The sequence below is a fragment of the Channa argus genome, chromosome 10, assembly GCF_033026475.1.
Source record: "Channa argus isolate prfri chromosome 10, Channa argus male v1.0, whole genome shotgun sequence".
NCBI classification, from domain to species: Eukaryota; Metazoa; Chordata; class Actinopteri; order Anabantiformes; family Channidae; genus Channa; species Channa argus.
The window spans coordinates 18,883,935-18,905,408 of record NC_090206.1 but is presented as its reverse complement, the minus strand read 5'-3'; the positions used below and the strand labels follow the sequence as shown (position 1 = coordinate 18,905,408).

At 39.1% G+C, this 21,474-nt stretch overlaps 1 protein-coding gene across 2 annotated transcripts in view; it reads right to left on the bottom strand.

Annotated features, from left to right (window-relative positions):
- Positions 1 to 15,945: 15,945 nt before the first annotated feature.
- The window catches only part of glra4a (glycine receptor, alpha 4a), a 39,529-nt gene continuing 34,000 nt past the window's right edge, over positions 15,946 to 21,474 (bottom strand). The window contains exons 8-10 of one of the 2 annotated variants that reach the window (XM_067519441.1): positions 20,022 to 20,171; positions 18,676 to 18,786; positions 15,946 to 16,908 (exon numbers count right to left, since the gene is read on the bottom strand). In XM_067519441.1, the coding sequence (XP_067375542.1) occupies positions 16,606 to 16,908; positions 18,676 to 18,786; positions 20,022 to 20,171 (564 nt within the window). In that variant the 3' untranslated portion in view covers positions 15,946 to 16,605. The remainder of the gene's footprint in view (positions 16,909 to 18,675; positions 18,787 to 20,021; positions 20,172 to 21,474) is intronic. The other variant, XM_067519442.1, reaches the window with a different exon arrangement.

The window sequence follows — 21,474 nt, the reverse complement described above, 5'->3', positions numbered from 1 at the left end:
TTTGCCTCGTGCTGACCTTAAATGAAGCACAGCTAGGTTTCTCAATTCACCTGTTTGTCTTTGTGAAATCGTCCGAAATCTTCTCACACACGCAGAGAGAGTGATGATTTGTTCTTTTGTAGGAATTTAGGAAGACAGCTGCAAATTGTGTTTTAGCTAATCGGACCAGCTATTTGAGTTTGCACAGAGGTGTTAAACAGATAAAACATCACAGAGGTAACGCAATCTGAATCGGCAGACTGTCTCAGTAAATCCCTCATGTGATGTTGCTCCTGACAGTAGGTTTTGATATTGCGATGAGTCACAACAAATAAGGCAGCAGTTGTGAGTTGGCACGAGCTCGTTTTTATGACAATAATCCTCGTCCCCACTGCTGGCTGTATGTAAAAAGGGACCATTAATGAACACAAAACCTGACCTTTCAGTAAAATGTCAAGGGTGCCTATTTCAACCCTAAACATTATCAGAAGTTTCACCCAGGGACAGGTCTGATACAAACAATTTGTCACGTCCTATAAGTCATATCAGTGCCAGCGAGTAAAGGCATTGAGGCTCTAAATGTCAGATTTCAATTTGACTCACCCCCCCTGCTGATGGATGGCCCAATCCAGTTTACTGGAATACACCGTTTTCTCTTCATGAGAACGTGATCTGTCCCACAGTTGCGATAGAGAGAGAGACACTTGTTTCCTTCTACACAATGCTGCATAAAAGAGCAGTACGTGTCTATCTGTACAGTGGTTAATTGAGATTGTTGACAGATGGGCAGCCTGTGCTTTCCGTCTGGCTTTTATGGCTCCCCAGAGCTCTGACACCAATCCATCACGTTCCTTTCTTCAGCAGTGTCACATAATTGAAACTGTCATGGCTGACTTATGTTGTCAACTTTGTTTTGAAATGTAAGGGAAAGCAGTATTATGTCGTGCTGTCTTGCCAAGGAGGTTACAATTTTCTATTGATATACTGTACAGGGACAGGTGGCAGCATGAGCAAATGTCATCAGAAAGTTGTGCCTCTGTAAATACAACTAAGTGTCAGTGGAAAATCATTTATTGCTGTGTAATTAGCTGCTTAAGTTGTTTATGAGACTGTCACGGGGAAAGCAGCCTACATGTGCTGATGTTGCTACTTTAATTAGGTCCTTGCTGGACCGAGTGCGTTGGAAGTGGCTTTATGATAATCTGTGGAGACAAGCTCATGACCTGTAAATTGCTCTGTTTATTAACAATGTGTTTCAGCTCAGTTTTGTTTCATTTAACATTGCTCTGAAATGCTAGTTCCGTATGTGTTGTGACAACGGCTTTAAGAATAATTTGCGCTTAAAATTACAGTTACCCTTGCTCATCACAGTAAAATTACATTACACCAACATTTGGGGGTAGGCTTGGTGGGTTAAGATCAATGTGAGGAATGTGACTGCATCTACTGTGATTCCAAGAATGCACACAGAGTCAGAAATCACCTGCCTGGTTGGTAAGTCTGGTTTTCTTCTGTGTTAAACCCGAAAACATGTGACGTGTAGGTGTGGAGCATTTGGAGTTGTAGAGTAACAAAAGTCAACTAACGCTGATTTGCACTGCAGCAAATGCATTTATGTCTTTCTTTGCAAAAAATGCGCTATATAATACCATTAATAAAAACTGTATTGTGTGTGTGTTTGTGTGATATGTTCAGGCTGACAGGACGTTTAAGAAAATAGTTTAAGAAAATGATGCAACCAAGGAAACAAGGGTGGAGATAGAGGTGAATGACATGCATCAAAACTCCCCAGACTGGATTCATATGGTACCACAGATAATGCAGTCACGCACTTGGTTAGAATTTGAATTTAATATTAATACAGTGTTTAATTTAATTGTGTAATTACATTGTGAATTGTGAATGAAAGAATGAACCACGGAAGTTCTATGCTGATTGAAACTGAACTGTGGATATCTTTAATTAGATTCTCTATGCAACTCAATGGTCCGTTTTTACAAGTAAAAATGTAATTAAAATGTCATAAATGTATTGCGCATATCTTTAAATTGAGTCCCGTCAGTTTTATGCTGTATGTTAAATCGGTTTGACCTAGACACCATTTTGGGGGGAAAAAAGAAGTAACACATTTCTGAGGTGTTACTGTTGATTTCATATTATTTTTCAAGTTTAAAACCATGCAGTGCTAAGATTTCTCAGTTCTTTGTGAATTAGATTAAATCTCTCAGCTCACAGAAAGGAAACCAGTGTTGGATCAGCAGCAGTTTTCATTATGCATGTTTGGCAACATAACAACTTAAAGCATTTGAAGCAAACCAGAAGAATAATATGTATTTTTATTACTATTACAACATTTTCAGTTTTTCTTTTTTGTGATATTCAGGTGTGGTTTTTTTTTAACACATAAAGAAGCGGGGAGTTAATTTACTTTTAAACCTAGAAATTGCCATAATTTTCTGCTTCTCTGCAGCTAACCTGCTGATATTTAGGGACCATAACGAGGACACGTTTTTATCAACAAGCCTTCATAGTAAATTATTCCGTAATTGTTCACTGCTTCTGAGCTGAAAGGTTTAATTGATAAGAATTACATCTGTTTTGCTGGTTTGTTCAGATGTATTTACTGTTTAAGTATTTTTCTGAAAGGATAAAACATCCTAATATGTTTTGTTTGCATGCCCAGACACTCACCATTTCTATGCTGGAAATCATGTTCCCACAAGCTAATTATGATTTTAGTCTCTTGCCAGTGTGAAAATGGTGTTTAATAACAGTCTCCTAGTGATTACATCTGAAATATTACTGTGAACTGAGGAACAGCTGTTGCAGCTGACACAGTTAAAATGCCTCAGCAGACGATACTTCAGTGTATATGAAGAAAATCTATTGTATTGGTATTTTAGATACAGTACATAGTTCATTTTGTAGTCCTTGAAGAGCAGGGAGTGCAAATGGACTGACCTTCGCTCTCACTGCTTGATCAGAAGGACGAGAATACTTCACTTGAATCAGCAGATAATTGTGTACCAATTGAGTACTGAAGTGTTCAGACTGATATGAAGCAATTTTGCTTTTGGTTTTAAATTTTAATGAGTGACTAAGTATGATTTTTCATCCACCATGATGGTCCAGACCAAGATTGTTCACTGTGCTTCAATGATAGTGATCCCTTGACATTCCCTCCAGCGGCACCACACAGTTGATGTTTCACAGCTGCTGTTTTGTCATGAATTTCAGGAGTTGCAATTATCTTGGTGATCCATTTTCATACACCACCACCAGTAGGTAAAACATTAGTTTTGTTCAGTCGCTGATTTGTAAATTGGCAGAATTAATTAAAATACCATCAGCTTAAGGTTTATTTTACATTCCCAATCCAAGAGTCATTAACATCCGCTCAAAGCCCCACTGTGTGCAGCCTCACACTGCTGCTAGGAATTGTTTTAAAGGAGGTCACACACCTCTTTTCGACCCAGAAGACTTTCACTTACTTCAAGGAATACACACTTTCCTCACACACTCAATGTTTCTATTGAAAGGAAACATTTTGGAGTGTAAACGTGACTATTCATTAGGTTTAATTTTAGTGCAGAGAAACTATATATTAACACGAAAGTAGACAGGAAAATGGCAATCACGTCTAAATCTGCAAGTCCTCAAAAATATTGCTCTCTGAGCTGCTGTATAGCTGAGACCTGTTCCAAAAGAGAGAGAGAGGGTCATCACTTCATCACTGCCACTCCTGTGCTGGACTATTTGTGCTGTGTCAGTTCCAGCGAGTGTGACCTTTGTTTGCGTGTTTCCTTGTTTATACTCAATAATATCTGCAGGTTATTTAGGACGGCAATACAAGCGCAATGGCAGCTTTGGGCTTTGCACAAAAATGCCATACATAAAGTGAAGATGAAGTCAATCTTTTTACCAGTTAAAACCCAGACTTCACGGTTCACGGGTTGCATCTGTGTTATGGATGCAGGCCTGACCTTTTCACATGGGATACAATTTGATGCCAGAAATGCCCCTAGCGCTTTGATACACCAAATCAACCATGCACTAAGCATTTTGCAGCTTAGAAACGTACACCTGTACATTGAACATTGAATAAATTAGGCTTTAGACCTAAAAGTCTAGGATGCTGCATTTTGCAGCTAAGCACTTCCCACTGATTCTGAAAAAGTGGAATCAATTTAGTCTTTTTTTGGCAGTACTTTCTATTTAATTTTTCATTTCAGATTGAAAAAAAAAACAGCCTGTGTATTTTTCTGAGACACTGCCTCTGTATTACTTGAAGAAATTATTCTCTATAAGGGTTCAATGTCTCAGGTTACCACAAACCTTCAAATTGATTTCTCTGGGTGGGTTTTCAGCCTGGAGCACATTTTTTTTTTATTCTTTTTGCTCTGAGAGGAAAAATAAACACCATTATACTTCTTTGTTATCACATGAAATGTATTGTTTTATTGCTCTATTTGGTGAAGGAAATAAGATATAGCCTGAGGGGGAGCAGGTTATCAAGCCATAAGTGTAGTACAGCCATGGAAAAGGTTTTTAATAAAGACAATGACGTTGTATTTCGCTTAGTTAACCACTAAATTTATCTTTCATGACAGCAGAAATAACATGTGACCTTAATGGACAGGGGTACAAGCATAAGCAAGCAAATATAGGCTTTCTGTGAATTTTTAGACAGTCTACACAACCAAACATGGTCAATCTGATGCAGGGTTCATGATTTTTTAAACAGCATCACCATGGTAACTAAGGCCAGATCACTGTGCATCCAGGAGATCCCGTGATTGCAATTCCATGTCCATGTTGCCATGCTCTAAACTCCCCCACCCCTTATTTACAGACCTGCAAAATCTCTAACATACAAAATGGAGGCTTTAGCTCATTACCCCTGTTACACTTGACTGGTAAGCTTTTCGACACTTGAATCAAATGGCAAAGGCATAATTGGATTCAAATGAGATTTTAACCTATTAGAATAATTTTCTGCACGCTGGAAGATGCTAAAAATTTAATGCTCAGTTCTTTTCATATTACATGGTAATGAGGAATTGGTAGGTCAAAGCAAAGCCCATTCACAGCTCTTTAATTATCAGAAACAGAGATTAAAGGTTGTGGCTGCTATTACTCTTAGCAAAATATTTTTAATGGTGTGTGCATTTGTGCATTAAAAAAAGCATTTTTTTTTTAAAGAAGGGCCGCTCTCGACTGGTTAAGATTAGGAGACCATTTTAGCATGGGGCATGATAATTCATCTAATGTGATTAAATTATTTAAGCAGACAAAACAAAGCAGACATGCACAAACATTTTGGCCTGCTCTGTGCCTAAATAACCCCAGCTTGCTTTGCTTCACAACTTCAAATCTTATATTTTAGAGCACTCACCCCCCGTTCTCTGGTGAGAGATGTAAAAAGATGTTTTTCTCCTGACCTGTCTGTTTCTGGTGAGACACAAGAGTCAGAGATAAAAATTTTATGACAGCGAGCTATAATTTCTAACTATATTGCTGTTACAGATGAACCCATGTGTAGTAGATTGTACCTGGGCACCCATGCAAAATGTATTAATATTGTTACTTTGAGTGCGTTCACATAGTTAAAACTGCAACAACTGATTGATTTGTGCATTTGTGAGGTAAAAACACACCACTGACATACAGCAAGTTCTACCCTACTAAGATGTAACAAATGTGTTAGAGAACACTTGCCCATTTGTTGTATGTCATTTATATGATGTGAGTCATATTTACTGTTCTTTTAGTTCTGTTTTTGGTCTCTAGCAACTCATGAGGAAAATATCTGACCTTTATGCTGCTAAATGCTCCACTATACTCACCAGCAACCTTTGTTCATGTCGGTTTAACAGGTGAAAACAGGTGGCTCCTGCTCTAGGAAACGACATTGATCACAATAAAACCATATAACGTTGCAGGCTGTAAAACAAAACCAATGATCTTAAAGAAGCTAAAATGTTTCATAGAGGGAACCTAGAGAGTTGAATGATAATCTGTTAATTTGTTATTTTACAGTACACATAGTCATTAAATCAATTTTTAAACCAGAAACACCGGTTTAATCAAAAGAGTCTCATAAATTCATTTCTTTTGTTAAGATAAAATGTTCTTTAACAAAAACTTCCCCGCATGGTGCAGAACTGTGTTGCTCTGTTTAGATTGACTTGAAATAAAATTGTGGTGACAACGTGGAAAAGCGTTCAGCCCTCACAGCAGGGCTGAATGCTTGACGAATGGCCAAAAGGATATTTTATGACATTCAACACTACATTTATTATCTATATATCAAGAGCAATGGCAGGGAGTGAAAACAAATTCAAGTTTGTACAGCAATTTTTATACTCGTGCAGTTATAGTGACATATTGGAGGATGTATATGTGTGTGTGTGTGCGTGTGCGTGTGTGTGTGTGTGTGTGGTGGGGTGGTGGTAACTGGATGGGACAGACCATTACTCAGCAGGAAGTGGACAGTAAATAGAATGGTGCCATAACACCTGCTGAGCCTTTTCTCCTGAGTCTTGTCTTTCACATTTTGGCATGCTGAATGCTTCTGCATGGGAACTGCTCGACCTTGAGTGTTGCGATGCAAAGCTCAACAAAGAGGTAAAAACAAACCAAAAAAAAAACGTGATGTTTATTTTTGAAACTCCTGAAGAGACTCTTCATTACGAGGGAAGAGCACACAAGCTCAGCTCACTCGTGTCGATCTTGGTGCATCTTCTTCAAACACCAAAGCCCCTTCACTCTAGCGTAGCATGTATGCTGAACCAACAGAAACACACTTGTATACACACACACCTTCATGCTTCGGCCCCCATAGATTGGTGCCTCCTCTCCAACACTATCCTCATGTCTCACAGAATTATTCATTCCTGGCTTCTCAGCAGACCCTGTGTTTCCAAGGCAACAGGACTTAGTGTTGGGTGTGCAGTGTAGGCAATCAGCATTTTTAAGGTTCCCTTGCTCGGTGGAAAAATTTGGCCAGAAATAGGAACAGTTTTTGTTTCCGAAAGGTTTTGTCTCTCAAAGTCTAAATCCTTTCTAGTGACTTCGGTAATTAATGCTTTCTGTAGATAACTGCAGGTTTCTTTGCACTGTCACACTTGTTCTCTGATCACAGGTAGAAAGGGAGGAAAAGGGCTCAGTTGACATTATCTTCGCACACTGACATTTGCATGTGCTTGTTAAAACAATCACAATAAGCCATTTCAACACTACAGTGAGAAATGTGCTGCTATGAAAAAGTCTTAAAAGGTGAGGCCTGAATATTTAACTCCATCATGGGACACTTACATGTCAGAAACATAAAAACATTCATTTTAGACCCATGTCAGCCATAAGCCAAAGAAAAGAGAAACAATAATCATAAAACATAAGTGCTCAAACGGGCACTTTATGTTAAAACGTAGTGCTCATTTTGTCTACACGCACAAAAAAGGTCTGCATCATCTCTGCTCCATTGCTGCTTGTTTTCAGAAATGCAGCTCCCTCCACCTCCTCTGCCTTCTCTTGTATTAGCGTTTAGCTGTATGTGAATTTTTAATGAGCTCAGTTAGACAGTGCCTCGACATTGTTATTATAAATGCCTATAGATGGCCATAAACAGCTAAAAATTACACCTGTGTAAAAGAAATGTATTCTACAAGCAGTTTTAACATCTCTCTACTATTAGAGGCTGCTTTGGCCCAGTAGCTGATCCTTGATAAACACCTCCCTAAGAGTGATAGTTGAAAGAAGTTATTGTCTTTACTCTGAAGCCTACATAATACCTGCTCCCCTCGTAAGACCGGCCATATTTTAGAATTACATCTGTATTTTTTCATCCAGTGTCTCACAGGAAGTAGTGTGCCCTGGTGGATGAACACGTGGCATGTCCGAATGTAATGCTTGAAACTTTACTTCTTGTCATGTTATACTGCTAATGGCATCATTGTCTGGTATAACCGGCCATCAATATAACCATCCCTCTGCCACAGTTTAGTAATTTAGTGGATGCTTTTCCTAAGCTCTATTTCCTGAGCTTTCTCTGGTGTCTGACTAATTAAAACAAACTAGAATCCATCTGCAGTCCAAACACAGCCAGGTTGAACACTTTTCTTTCAACTGATTGAGCATGCTATATCCTATTTAAATGTGCACCGACTGCACAAAGTTGAGTTGAAGAAGAAAGAAAACCTTCTCATGCAGCAGTTCCCATAATTTGACATGGTACAATGCAATAACTAAATGAAGGTACTGAGGTATTTCCTAAATGGCAAACCACCAGAGCTTCATAGCAGACATTATTTTTATTTTATTGCAGTGTAGCCATAACTGGAAGCATCAACTCACTAACTCCCTCAACACAAAGCAGGAATACAAAACCAACTTAGTTGGACTGGGAGATAAAGCACGAGGTGGAGGTTCACAATACTACTATGGCAAAAAGAAAAGAAAGTGGTCATAAGCTTTGGTTTCTCTTGTCAGCATCAGTTCACAAACCTCAGCGTGCAGAGGGCAAACCAACAGCAGGGGATTGATATCAGGGCAGCAGGGCACGGCATGGAAGACCTACCAACACACTCAGAGCAATCACATCGCTGCAGGAGATCAAGAAAACACTGAACAAGGTTCCAGTGTTGCTTTCCCCTCACCACGGAAAAGAGAAAGAGCCAGAGGCACTCAGTGCACAGCCTGGTAGATGTCCATTCTGGGGTGTTCAGGACATTCACAGAGGAGGGGTGTCGCCCTAGTACTGATGTAGTATGGATGGCAGTCGTGTTAAATTTGCTAATCCTGTGCATGTCAATGCAACGTTCAGCATTCAGTCACTGAAGGACAGAGTCTGTACAAAAGAAAACTTCAAGATAAATCATGATGGTGCCTGGCAGTTGCAGAAAAAAATATACTTGTTTATTCAGAAAGAATATTGAGATAATTGATAAATGGTTAAAAAGACACTGATCCCTTTCAGAAATTTCAGAGCAAAGTCAAACGTCTTACAGAGAACCAGGACAGACTGTTTAATAAATTGCTAATGTCAAGTCAATGTAAAAGCTTTTACTCTATTTTTCCCTTTTTTGTCTTATTCGCTTTAACAGTTTAGGAGTTTGAAATTTCAGACATTTCACACACATAACTAGTGCTACTAAATTACTTTTGAAAGGGTAAACGATGACATTCATTGAGCCAACTGTCTCACTGCCAATTAACCACAGCCATCAAAATTCTTCAGACTTTTCTGAATCTCATAATCACACTTGTAGGGAATTATTATTTAACAATAACACATGGGCACATATTAAAATATACTGCTAATTTATCTTCTCGTAAATTGCAATTACAGATGTATTTGGAGAATCTGTGAATAATCCAGGCATGATCTTTTAGTTTTAGCTCTATTAGAGTAATAAAAAGAAATCAGGAGCAGCACACACTGTGATTGAGTCGGTGTAGCGCTAAGCTGGGTGTGGTTTGGGACCTGTGCTCCTCCTCTTCTAGATCTTAAAGGAGCAGACCACACCCAGTCACACCTGAGTGTGATTACATTGATTACAGTTGTGTATATAAGGAGAAATTCAGCAGGTTTGTGCTGTGGTGTTTTACAGAGTGAAAAGTACAAATAATGTGCTTTCCCAAAAAAATACAAAAAAAAAAAAAACGAAGGAAGTGTTTGGAAGTGTTAGAGAATTCACTTGCCCTTTCGAACCTGAAGTCACACGAATAGAACCACAAGGACCAGGCGCACAAAGTTATGGCTAGTAGAGTAATTCACAAAGCTTTTACACATCCTGCAGAGGAAATACTACATGCACAGCAAGAACAGCTGGATTTGATATGGCACCCTGCAGACAATTCAGGGCTTGGCAGTGGCTTTTTCAAGTAACAGAGGAGAATCAAATTTAGATGTATCTGCAAGTGGTTGAGAAGAAAGCTACCTGAGTAAAGGTGAACGAACTGGACTCACTGTTGCTGTCTCACTGTCTAAACAAGCCCAGAAAGTCTACAAAGACCCACAAACTTACAAGGTAGGTTTGGTTTTTTTTCATTAGGCTACAGCTTTTGTATGTATAGTTAATTGTTCTGTGTTGATGGAAGTTTACAAAAGCACCAAGTTTGCAGAGTAGTCTGACTGTGCCAGATGTAGCTGAGACACTGAATCATACTTGACATAGGAAATATTCACACCATAATAAAATTATGAAGAGTCAAAACTATAGCAGGCACAATTAAACACAGCGTTTTAAAGCAGTGATTTAAAGCTAAATGTGTTGCCAAACTGCTAAAGTGCCACTGTAGTTATCTGGCCACTTTTTGAAGTTCGGAGGCACTACTGAGTCAGAGTGGACTTGAGACACAAGTAAGAGAGGAGATGAAAAATTACAGGGTTTTATCCACAACAGACACAAGATCGTGTTCCTTTTTTTTTTTTTTTTTTTTTTTGTGATGTAAAAATATTTTCTTTCAGTAACAAAAATGGCCAACATGACTGTAAAAAGGCCCCCTGTCACTGTCAGTGTTAGGCTGACAGTGAGTTGCAGAGAAGTAATGAAACTAATAACCAAACTTTGAACTAGGAACATGTTTGTCAGTTTGGTCTCCATTGTCTTTCTCTGATGACAAGTCAAGGAGACATTCAGCTGTCTCATCTTTATCCACGTAGCACTGTTCACATGCATGTGTATGTACACGTACACCTACATGCATCGTCTCCCAGTGAAATAATTATTTTCCCTCTTGGATCACCCCTCTCTGCCAACCTCCAGCATAGAGTCAGTGTCACAGCAGCAGAGGGAAAACGCTGGGAGCTGTCTCCCTCTCGTGCTCTCTGGGGTATTAACGAAGTTTGATTTGTGCCTGATGGACAGGGTGAAAAGGGGGAAGGCAAAGTCCTCTGTTTACTCTAATAGCAACAAGAGCAGAGGAACTGATGCCTAGGAATTGGGCATATAAGGGATGGACACGGTGTTGTGGAAGCCAGCAAGGTAACAAATATGACCCCCACCCCCAAATCAGACCCCCTCACATAAATGAATGTCAGTCCTCAGTCCATGGCTACTGCAGAATGTTTCAATGACTGTACAAGAATGAGACCTACTACTACTACTACTTCTACTATGATGGAAGACTTACTCAAATCCTAGGTGTAAGAAAAATGACCAGTATCCAAAATAAATACTCCATTACAAGTACATCTGAGCACCTTTCAAAAGCTAAATGTAGTTGAATTATCAAAGGTTCTTGTCATCAGTGTGTTGGTACCATTTTTAATGTTGCAGCTGTTGGAGCAAACTATTATTTATGCAGTTGGCTAGTTTAGTCCAGTGAATCCCGGCCTACAGCAGGTCAGGCTCCAAATGAGTCACAAGAAAAGATAAATTTGGAAAGTTGTGATTAATTGTTTACTGTAAGAAAGGGCAAATATAAAAGTTAAAAATGATGATGATGATAATAATCTTTTGCTTTTTGTGAAATATTTAAACCTATTCTGGCCTCAAACATTAATTTAGAATGTCTGGTGCAGCCATTTTGAAGGCTGTCATCCCATTTAATGGTAATTTGCAGTTATCATACGTGTACAGCTCAGAAGTGGAAAGTCAGCTAGAAAAAGAAAATATTGATCTGTGATATAACTTTAGCTTTAGAATCTACAGTATATATGAGCACCAAGGGCTGAATGTGGCTTTGACACTGGCCATTCATGGTATTCAATCGCAATGGCAAAGTCTAAAGTTCAAGGTAGGAAAGGCATGAACGAGCCCAAGACAGGAAACGCTAATATATAACATCTGAACCAGGTGCTTCTTTTAAAATAAACTATTAATGATTTTATATATCGTGTATTCGGTTTTCATACGTTAAATGTTTACAGTAACTGGTGGCTACAGGTGAAAAATATATGCTGTGCAGTGAGGTAGATGTGAAAGAAGCAGAAAATCGATATAAAGTATAAAAGGGTACTTGTGCAGACTGCAGTACAGTGTTTAATAACCTTTTTATAAAACATGTCTATATAGACCCCTGGATGGTTTATATTACAACCCCCTGTATATGCATATTTCATACTCCTGTATGAAATCTGATTATTGCAATTATGTCCTGTTTTCCTGTATGACATAGCCTCATGTTTAGTTGTAGGTGTTTACTTATGTCACTATAGTTGAGCGTAGCCCTAATATAAATCATTTTGCCCTTGTATAGATGACTTACCTTTCAACATTGCCCTGAATAGAAGCCTTTGCAAATTCCATATAGCTTGTATTGCACTTTACATGCTGTCATCCCTAATTTAATCTTCAGCTAAGCTCTCTCCAAGAATTTCTCACTGTCGTCTCTGGAAACTGCCTGATTCCATGTCTCTACTAGTTTGAACACAAAGGAAATGCACTGTGCATATACTGTATCTCTATAACCATTATCCACATAAATCCTGAGCTGCAGTCTTCCTGCTGTTGGGCTTTTTTCAGATGTTGGAATTACAGAAATGTAGAAGCGCAATGAGGGTTTATTAAAAGTGAATCCACATAAGAGTTTCTGCATGTTTTTCTTTTTTTTTCCTGTGCTGCTGAAAATATAGTTTTCTCTTGCTTTGAAGCTAGTTATTTGAAGATGCATGTTTTCTTAATTTCATTGTTCAAATTGGTAGAGAAGAGGAAAAATGCGAAGATTGTGAATGAAGATTATCACTCAAACAGCCTGAATCTTTACCTGACCTTCTTTGAAAGATCCAGCTGCTATAGTACATTAATACTGCATAAACCCGCTTGACTCATGCAAAAAGCGTGGCCGTGTCAGTACGTCTCAGTATTGTTTGCTTCCAAGTGTCTTTGGCTTTGCTGTGTGGCTGAGCTTAAAACTTGTGTGGTTAGAGGTGTGTTGTATGTGCAAACAGCGTCAACCGGGGTCAAATTCAGAGAGAATACATCCAGTGAAATATTTCAGACCTCTGCACTAGAAGCATAAATGTTGCTTGGTGGCTCTGTTTCTTTCATTTCTGACTCCAGCCATGATATTCTGTCCAATTCTTTCTCAACAGGCTGCAGTCGTGCGGTTACAAACTTTCTTTCTTTATTATTTCAGAGCACCATCTATTATCTGTAGGGACTGGTGGATCAATCAAATGAGATGACACCAGGAAAATAACTGCTCATCTGGAATAAACCTCTTGAGCTCACACAGCATAAAGTGCTCAAGTAAACCGGTTGAAGAAATCAGGAAAAAATCAAATGGATTATGGCTTCCAAGTTGTTCTTTACTTTGGGTATAAATTACGCCAACTAATCCCTCTTAGACTTTTGGAAATTCAAGTTTCTACTGTACGTAATCTCTGTTTTATCAGTGTTAATGCTTGAGTAATGTGTCATTTAGTGTGGAAAGACTCTGTCTTGTTCACCTTCGAGTGCATGTTTTCCTGTTTGTCATTTCACTTTTAGTTTCAAGTAGATTGATATCCAAATATCGACTATTTTAGCAATGGAGAAGTTGTATTTCAGTGATCTGACATTATTTTGCTTTGTGGATAAGGTACAAGAGTACAAATTAATATGCTATTCATAGTTGGTTATGGCTCTAATCAGTCACTAAATCTGAAGATTTTGAACAATGAAAGTCAGTTATTGTTTATAAAGCTACTGTATGAATACTGTATAAGCTTTTAGCCTCTACTTTATCAGCTATTGTTTACTTTGGATTCATGTATCTGAATATCTTTTGTGTACATAGTAAATGTCGCTAAAGTAAAGAAAATACAATTACACACGTAACGTACTGTTATGTGTAGCTAACACATACAGATCCTTGCATGTGTCAGTACATTATGAATTAGATCATAGAACTGGAAAGACAGGATATTTGCATTAAACCCAGTAGTGGAGTCTCAAATGGCCTTGCAGAAAAAGGTATATTTTTAGCACAAGAATACCTGATTCTTTGTGTTGGGTGACATTCATAAGGTTTACATCCATAATATTGTGTGGAGCAAGGAGTTTCCTCTGTTTACACTCATATATTTAAAGCTGACATATGCAGCATAACCACATTAATACATCACTGTCAAAAGAATTTTTTTCCCCCCTGGCTGCCACAGTATTTCTTAACCAGCAGTTGTCTATTTCGCTACACATTTTCCTAGACATGCAGGAATATTTTAAAGATCAATTGTAATACAAAATGTTCTGTTAATTTTTTTTTTAAGTGGCTGAATCAAGCAACTGAATTTGTTTAAGAGGGCCTTCCTTCAAAACAAAAAACAATATATTATTATTATACTATATTTTTTCTTTTAAACTGACCAGAAAAACTGCTTTAGAAGCAGCTCAAAAGTCACTGACTGATATAAGCTTGCACCATGCAACACAGATTTCCTTACATTTGTGCGTTAATGTGTTAAAGAGTTAAGATGCTTGGGTCTAAGGAAGGGCAATATTGATTGCAAGTCTTGGGCTGCATTTTCAAAGCTCGCATATCAGTTTTACCTCTGGCACCGTTGACATTCAGTTGAAATGCGGAGGGAGGAAAATGTGTTGATTACCCTCAAGGGACAAAGCAAGGCAGACTGGGCGTGATGACCAGCAGCTACATCAAATGTTCCTTTCATTGTATTTTCATTTATATCTAGTCGCACGACTTCAACATATGTGTCATTTGTCAACATAAAGCATTTCTTGGAGGGGATGTTCACATAAGGAGCAGTGCACAGCACAGCATCACAGTTATCTAAAGCCTGAACAATGAATATTTAATGTCCTTGATTTGGGTCTACTGAAGGATTACTTTATAGATCAGACTCTTTTATAGCTGTGGTTTTCTTTTTGATGCCTCGTGACAGCAGACGGGTTTAGTGTTGTGGGGGTGTATTTGTTAAAGTCATCGCACTCGTGGGATTTTGCACGTAATGAAAGTCAATGCATGAATGTGGTCAGCCGAGTGAAGATCTAGCATTATTGGAACTCCTCAGTCTTCCTTTTAATACACGCTCAGAAGGGACGTACTGGTTTCTGAAGGAGGCAACGCAGAATAATGTGCCAGAGATCCTGTTTGGGCCCATGTCTTTTTTGCAGGTGTCAGTGAGGGAAATTTACTTGTCAAGCAAGTAAAGTTGTTGCTTAAAGGTAGTTTAGGTACATTTACACGGGGAAAGGTTTAACAATGCCAGTAAACCTGTCATTTAAGCCAGAAAGTAAATAAATGCGCAATGTGTTGAACTATTGCTTTAAGAGTGCTGATTAAATGATGGGGAAAGCAGTGGCAGTGGCAGGCAGTGACCATTGTTTTTGACTTTTGCATGCCCTCGTATTCTGTTTTAATAAATCTACTTAAGCTGTCAGGGGCAAGTATGAAGGGCTTGAGCAAATGTGTCAAGCCAGTCTGTCCTTCAGCTATCTGAGGCAATAAGCTGGATCCTTTTTTCTTTTTCTTTTCTGTATCTATGCTCCAAAGATGTAAATGCAATCAGCCCCTCAAAGTTTGGTGACAAGGCTCCTATTTTAGCATTTTATTCCAACTAGTTTTTATGTTTTAAAGAATTGAAGAAATAAAATACTGTTTAAAAATGTAAACCATATATGGAAAAAACTCATGCACATGCACACACAGACTGGAAAACCAATGATTTTCCAGTCTGGTGACTGATTATGCAAGTATATGCTATTTTAGATGACTAATACAACCCCGATTAAAATCTAAAATCAGAGAAGCACTGTACAACTGATCCTCTGCAGCATTTTCAATTATAGAATTTGATTCAGTTCCAGTTTAAAGTTTTTCACCTCCATCTTGGGATTTGAAGCTGATGGGGTCTGTTCAAGGACTGCAATAGAAAGTGTGTATGTGTGAGCAGGCGCATTTAATCTGCGGCTCAATGTCTTATGTGCTTGGAAAAGCCATTTCTGTGCGTGACCCAGAATCCTTTTTTTTTTTAATGATCAAACCTTAAATCTTTAAAGAGCAGCAAAATCACTTCTGATTTCCTGCCAGAATAACAATTTATTTAAATTTTGACAAAAGGAAATACATTTGTGCTTTGTTTAGTTAAATGAACAGCTTTGTTTATATACAGTTATTTATATATATCTATATCTATATATATATATATATATATCCCGTTACAAGAAGCGAAACAGATTAATTACCACTTACTGAGTATTCATAAATATCAAAGACCCATATCTGCACCCATTTGATAATCTAAATGTGTAAAAAAAAACTCCCCACCCCCAATTTCCAAAAACATTCATTCAAAGATGCGTGGTGTCAAAATTCAAGTGAGTATGTTTCATCTGGGCAGGATCAACCTAGACTTCTCTGGACTCTCATCTCAAACAAAGGTCATGAACTCACAAGTACCAGCAGTGTTGTCTCTGTTGTAATCCAGACTCATCAAAGCAAGACAGATACGAGGGCACTCCCAAACACCAGCCTCCCTCCATGCAGCTTAACCTTGTCTTTCCTCTTAAGCACTCTTCATCTGAGATCCTGAGGACGCACCTGAGCACAAAGTTTTTAGCAATGGTTTTGAGAAGCAGATTTGCCTCTTGACACATCCTCATTTTAATGTAAATCGAACAGGCAGTTTTGGTTCTGAAGGGCAAAGACATGTAGCAACTGAAATTTGCAGAGAGCGCTTTACAAATTTGCATGGATGTCCTCATGTCGCAACACTTTATAGGTGACCCAATAGAAGATGTTGAATATAAGAAAGCTTAAGGGAAAGACTGCTCTGGATATGGTGTCAATGCGCTTGGCTCGGTCCACAAAACGCTTGTGAAGTACCTCCCCGTCGTACAGGGTAACTGGAGGTGGAGGGACGAACACAGGTGCCCCTTCCACAGCAGCACCATCCTTAGTCTGCAGGCAGTGACCCAGTCCATGACCCAGTCCATAACCCCGGAAGTAAAAACCACGGCTCTCCCTCACTAGTTCCTCCTCCTGTGGAGTCAAGCATAGGGAAAACAGATTGGCCTCATGCTGTCAACAAGAATTAGCGTGCAGCTTTTTACATTTACTCTCAGTGGCTGATTCCCAAACGCATTTGGGGTGTAGCAGCACAAAAGGGCAGCAGAGTGCAACAGAGTGAGAACATCTGCAGAAATAGGCCATATACCTTTTTAAAAAAAAAAGAAAAGAAAAAAAAGGACTTCAGGGATAAACCTTTTTAAACAGTGGAGATTTGTCAGGAACTGTGTGCAACACAGACAGTGACCCCCAGTTTGTGTGGCTAATGTATGTCCAATACAATTTAGAGCTAAACTTTTTGTTTCTCTGACAAAACAATATCCATGAATTTGCGTTAGATCAGCAGCAAAAATACTGTTTATCTTTAAGTCACATGGATTACAAAAATATTCTAAGATTTTGGTCCGTTTCTCAACCTGTGTCTCTTTCATCTAAGCTGATTAGCTGTAAAAGACAAATGTCCTTGCATTTTCTTGGCAAATACAAAGCAATAGTATAGTTAAAAGGGGTTAGGCCATTGAGACATTGTCGGGTAAACAGATGCTTTGTGACTGAATTGTAATGGCAGTACATGAGAAGAGCAACCTCTGGCTAAAACAGGCATGAACTTACTTTCTTTAATCAATTAAGCTTTTCAAAGTTTCTGTGACACAAAGGGGGATCCAGAGGGCATCTTCATTAGCACGAAAAATGGAAATTATGATTCTAAAAGTTAATCAAAACATTAACCTCCATCCATTCTTTAAACTAGCAAATTGACAGACTTTTTCAAAACGCCTATTAATAAAAAGTCATGACCCCAACCCTGCCACAAAAAAAAAAAAGTACACTTTGCATTATGCTTTGATAAATGGTGGGGGCACTTCTTCACAGTGAATGAGACACTGTTCCCGCCCTCTGAAGAGAATATTAATAGACGTGCAGCTTAAGTCTGACAGCCCTCTGACACTTTGAGAGATTCACTTTAGCAGAGGAAAGTGAAGATGTGGGATCTCAATTGGATGATTAGTAGTCAGTGTGATCCCGGTAACCCCCCCCCCCACTGAACTTTCAACTCAGTGCTGGACAGTGAGGCACTAACAGCTGCTGTCAAAGGTCCAGTGCTGCTACTTCACAACAGTATTTTTCTATTACTATTACATATGTAACACATTTATTTAGTCCGATAAAAACTTTCCTTAGCTCCAATCTGCAGGTGCCCTATAAACTTGATGATATGTAAACTGTAGCATATAAAACATTGTGCTCTGTGGTGAATAAGGTCACTGTAAGAATGGTTGTCCTCAGGGAGTAATCAGTGACTGTGCATTTTTCTTTAATAAAATAAAATAAAAAAAATAAACATCTCAAAGGATCAAACAAGTCTACAATCTAATAATCCAACTGTTGTCAAGACCACAAAAAGGCCCTTTACTCAAAATGTTTGACGACTTTAAATTACATGATTAAAAATATCTCTTTACTCAGAGCATTGTTAGAAAAGGAAGAGAATTTGAAATGATTCTTGAAACGGGTTCCACACCGAGAAAAACAAATTGCGTCCATTTCTAGTTAGTCACGCTGGGATAAAGAGTCAGAAAGAGAGGGTCACAGTGACAGGGTGGGATCAGCACACAGTGAGTCTGGTTGAGACAGACATTATGATGATTCAGGTTTAAGGTGAAACAAACACAATCAATTTACGAGGCTGGAGGCAAGAAATAGATTTGAAGGTCAGGGTTGACACGGGTCAGTTTTTACCCTGGCACAAGCGCTGCAGTGCTGATTCAGACTCCTGAAGGTTGAATTGTTACCAGGGATGTCATTCGCTTTCCGCAGCGACTCAACACTCCCAGGCTGACTGGCAAACTCCTCCGTTGGAAAGGAAGGTAGACAAATCCACATAATGATTATTGCTCATCATTATTTAGTCTGGATCTTAACAACAAAAGTCTGCTGCAAATGCTCTTTTGTAAAAGGAACTCATTAGCAGTAAAAAACACAAAACATGTGCCATGGAAAAAAACAAAACAACACAGAATAAAGATTGCAAACTTTAAATACTATTAACAAATTCAAGCAGCTTTTGATTAAGGAGGCACTGTCTCTGTGATACAGGACATTGTCTGATCTGGCTTTGATGATGAGGAGAGTCCTTAAGGAGCCACTTCAAGTTTAGTTTTTTTTTTAAAGACTATAAATGGAAGCTTGTTTTTGGTGATCTTGAAGGTTGTTGGGTTTACTTGCTATAGCCTTTTGAATTAGAAAACACCCGGGATCTCAGAAACAAATCTGAAATTTGATTAAGCCTGGCCAATCTGATATTCCATAATCTGCACAACCAGATTCCTGAATTCTCTCTGGCTGTGCACCAAAACCCCTCAGATGGAAAGTTTGTGACTCCAGACTCCTCAGTGGTAGAAAGCATCAATAAGGGCCACAGTACCACAATTCGGCTGGAGATCAATTGGTCCAGCCGTCATCCACGAACCACAGGGGCATTGGTTAGACTCCCGGTCCTCCTGGATATGTGTCAAAGTGTCCCTCGGCACGACGCTAAACCACAAAGTTGTCTCCAGTGGACAAAAGTTTCTATACAGCTATATAATTAATATTTGCAAGTTTGCTGTATAAACTAATTAAAAAAACATGATGTCTTATGGAAATAAAATGGAAGATCCAGGTCAGAACATAAAAACATGTCAATCAGTGCTGCTGATGTAGTAAATTAAATGTTGGGCTATGGGTTGAGGCTGTTGCTCGGTGTCAAAGGTAGTGACAGAGGGACAGGATCGCCAAGGCTCTTCACAGGTCAGTGATCGCCATGGAAACAAGCTGAACTGAAATGAGTCGATCATGTGATACAGTATGACAGCCAGCTGTAGCGTGTTGTCAGTTCCAGAATATACAACATCTCACAATAACAAGAGGCATGACTCAATGTTATAAGGACTGACAAGGGCTGGAGTGTGAGTATGTTCTTCATGCTTACTTGCTTAAAAATCTGTTACAATGTGTGACACATGCACCATAGTGTTTGTGTATGTTTTTCCATTCTGGAGAACATGCTTCAGCCTTGTGCTTTTGTGTGTTTGATTTACACTTACTATTCTTTGCTGCCGTTGCTTTTTCCTCAGCCTGATGAACTCCTTGTGTTGCCTTGAGACAAAGTTAACTGCTGCATACTCCAGCAGGGCAGCAAACACAAACAGAAGGCACACCGCCATCCAAATGTCAATGGCCTTCACATAGGACACCTGGGGACAGAGAAGGTCAGAGTCTTCGATAGACAATCAATGAGGCTGATGGATAATCCGTGGGTTGTTTGCAATCTCCTTATTATTAGTCCCTGGCATGTAATGACCCAGATCTTTGGGATGGCCTAGAATTGTAATGAGTCACTGGGATGTGGGCAGTAGACACATGGCTATGAGACAGGTCACGGCTAAGACTTGAGGAGAGCCCGGTCCATGTCGTTCATAAGAGAAGACGTACAACACATTAGCAACGCATAGTGAGCAAGCATTGTGTTGACGTTTGACTAGTGAGTAGCAGTTTGCTGACTGTAACAAATGTTTACAGAGATCTTGGGGGCTGGGGGAGAATGAAATGACACAGTAGTGTACATATTCTTACCTCTAGTGAACAATAAAACACCTCAGGCTCATTTGAAGTTTTTTTCCATATTTTTCGCAAATGGTCTTATATAGTGCTTTTCTACCTATTGGTACTCAAAGGGCTTTACACTCCTTCTCATTTACCCACTCGCACTCACAATCACACACACAACAATGTGGGTGCGGGTGAGCGACTGAGGTTGGGGTTCAGTGTCTTGCTCAAGGACACTTCGTGTGACCGGAGAAGCCAGAGAAAACTGCATGATTGGTGGACGACCGACCGCTCTAACTCCTGCACAGTTGCCCCAGTGGGCAGGTGCCTTGTTTTTGGTAACCAGGAAAAAGTCACTAGGAACAAAGACAAACCAAGCCCTGAACTTGTTGGTTCCCTAGCTGAGGTTTTGTTTTATATGTTTAGTGATAATTTGAGTGAAGTGACCCTTTAAATATATTTGAGGGGGACATTTTGTGAAGTCCTAAAAGTCAATAATATATAAAATATACAGGAAAACACATTGTCCTGTCCATGGTTAGTTAAATTATGAACAAAGATGTTAATTCTGTTGTGCTACGCATAACTGCACACTCTGCCACACGTGTTGGAGACGCGTGTCCATCCTGTTGCTGCATGCCAGGCACACATGTAAGTTAAGAAAAATAAGCTTCATTCTACACTGCTTTGTCAAAGTGAGTCAGGACGTCTCACTGTGCCGAAGCCGAAGTAGACAGAACTCCACTCGAGCACTGTGTCATGTGGATGTCAGGAGCCACAGCTCAGCTCGGGTGAGAGGGTGTCAAAAAAACCCAACAAAAAAACAGGTGCACTGAGGACTGTATCAAAGATGTGCACCTAGTGACAGATACTTACGCGAGTAATGACAAATGATATTGCCCACTGTATGACGTTACTATGTCCAAACTCCATCTGCCAAAAAAAAAAAAA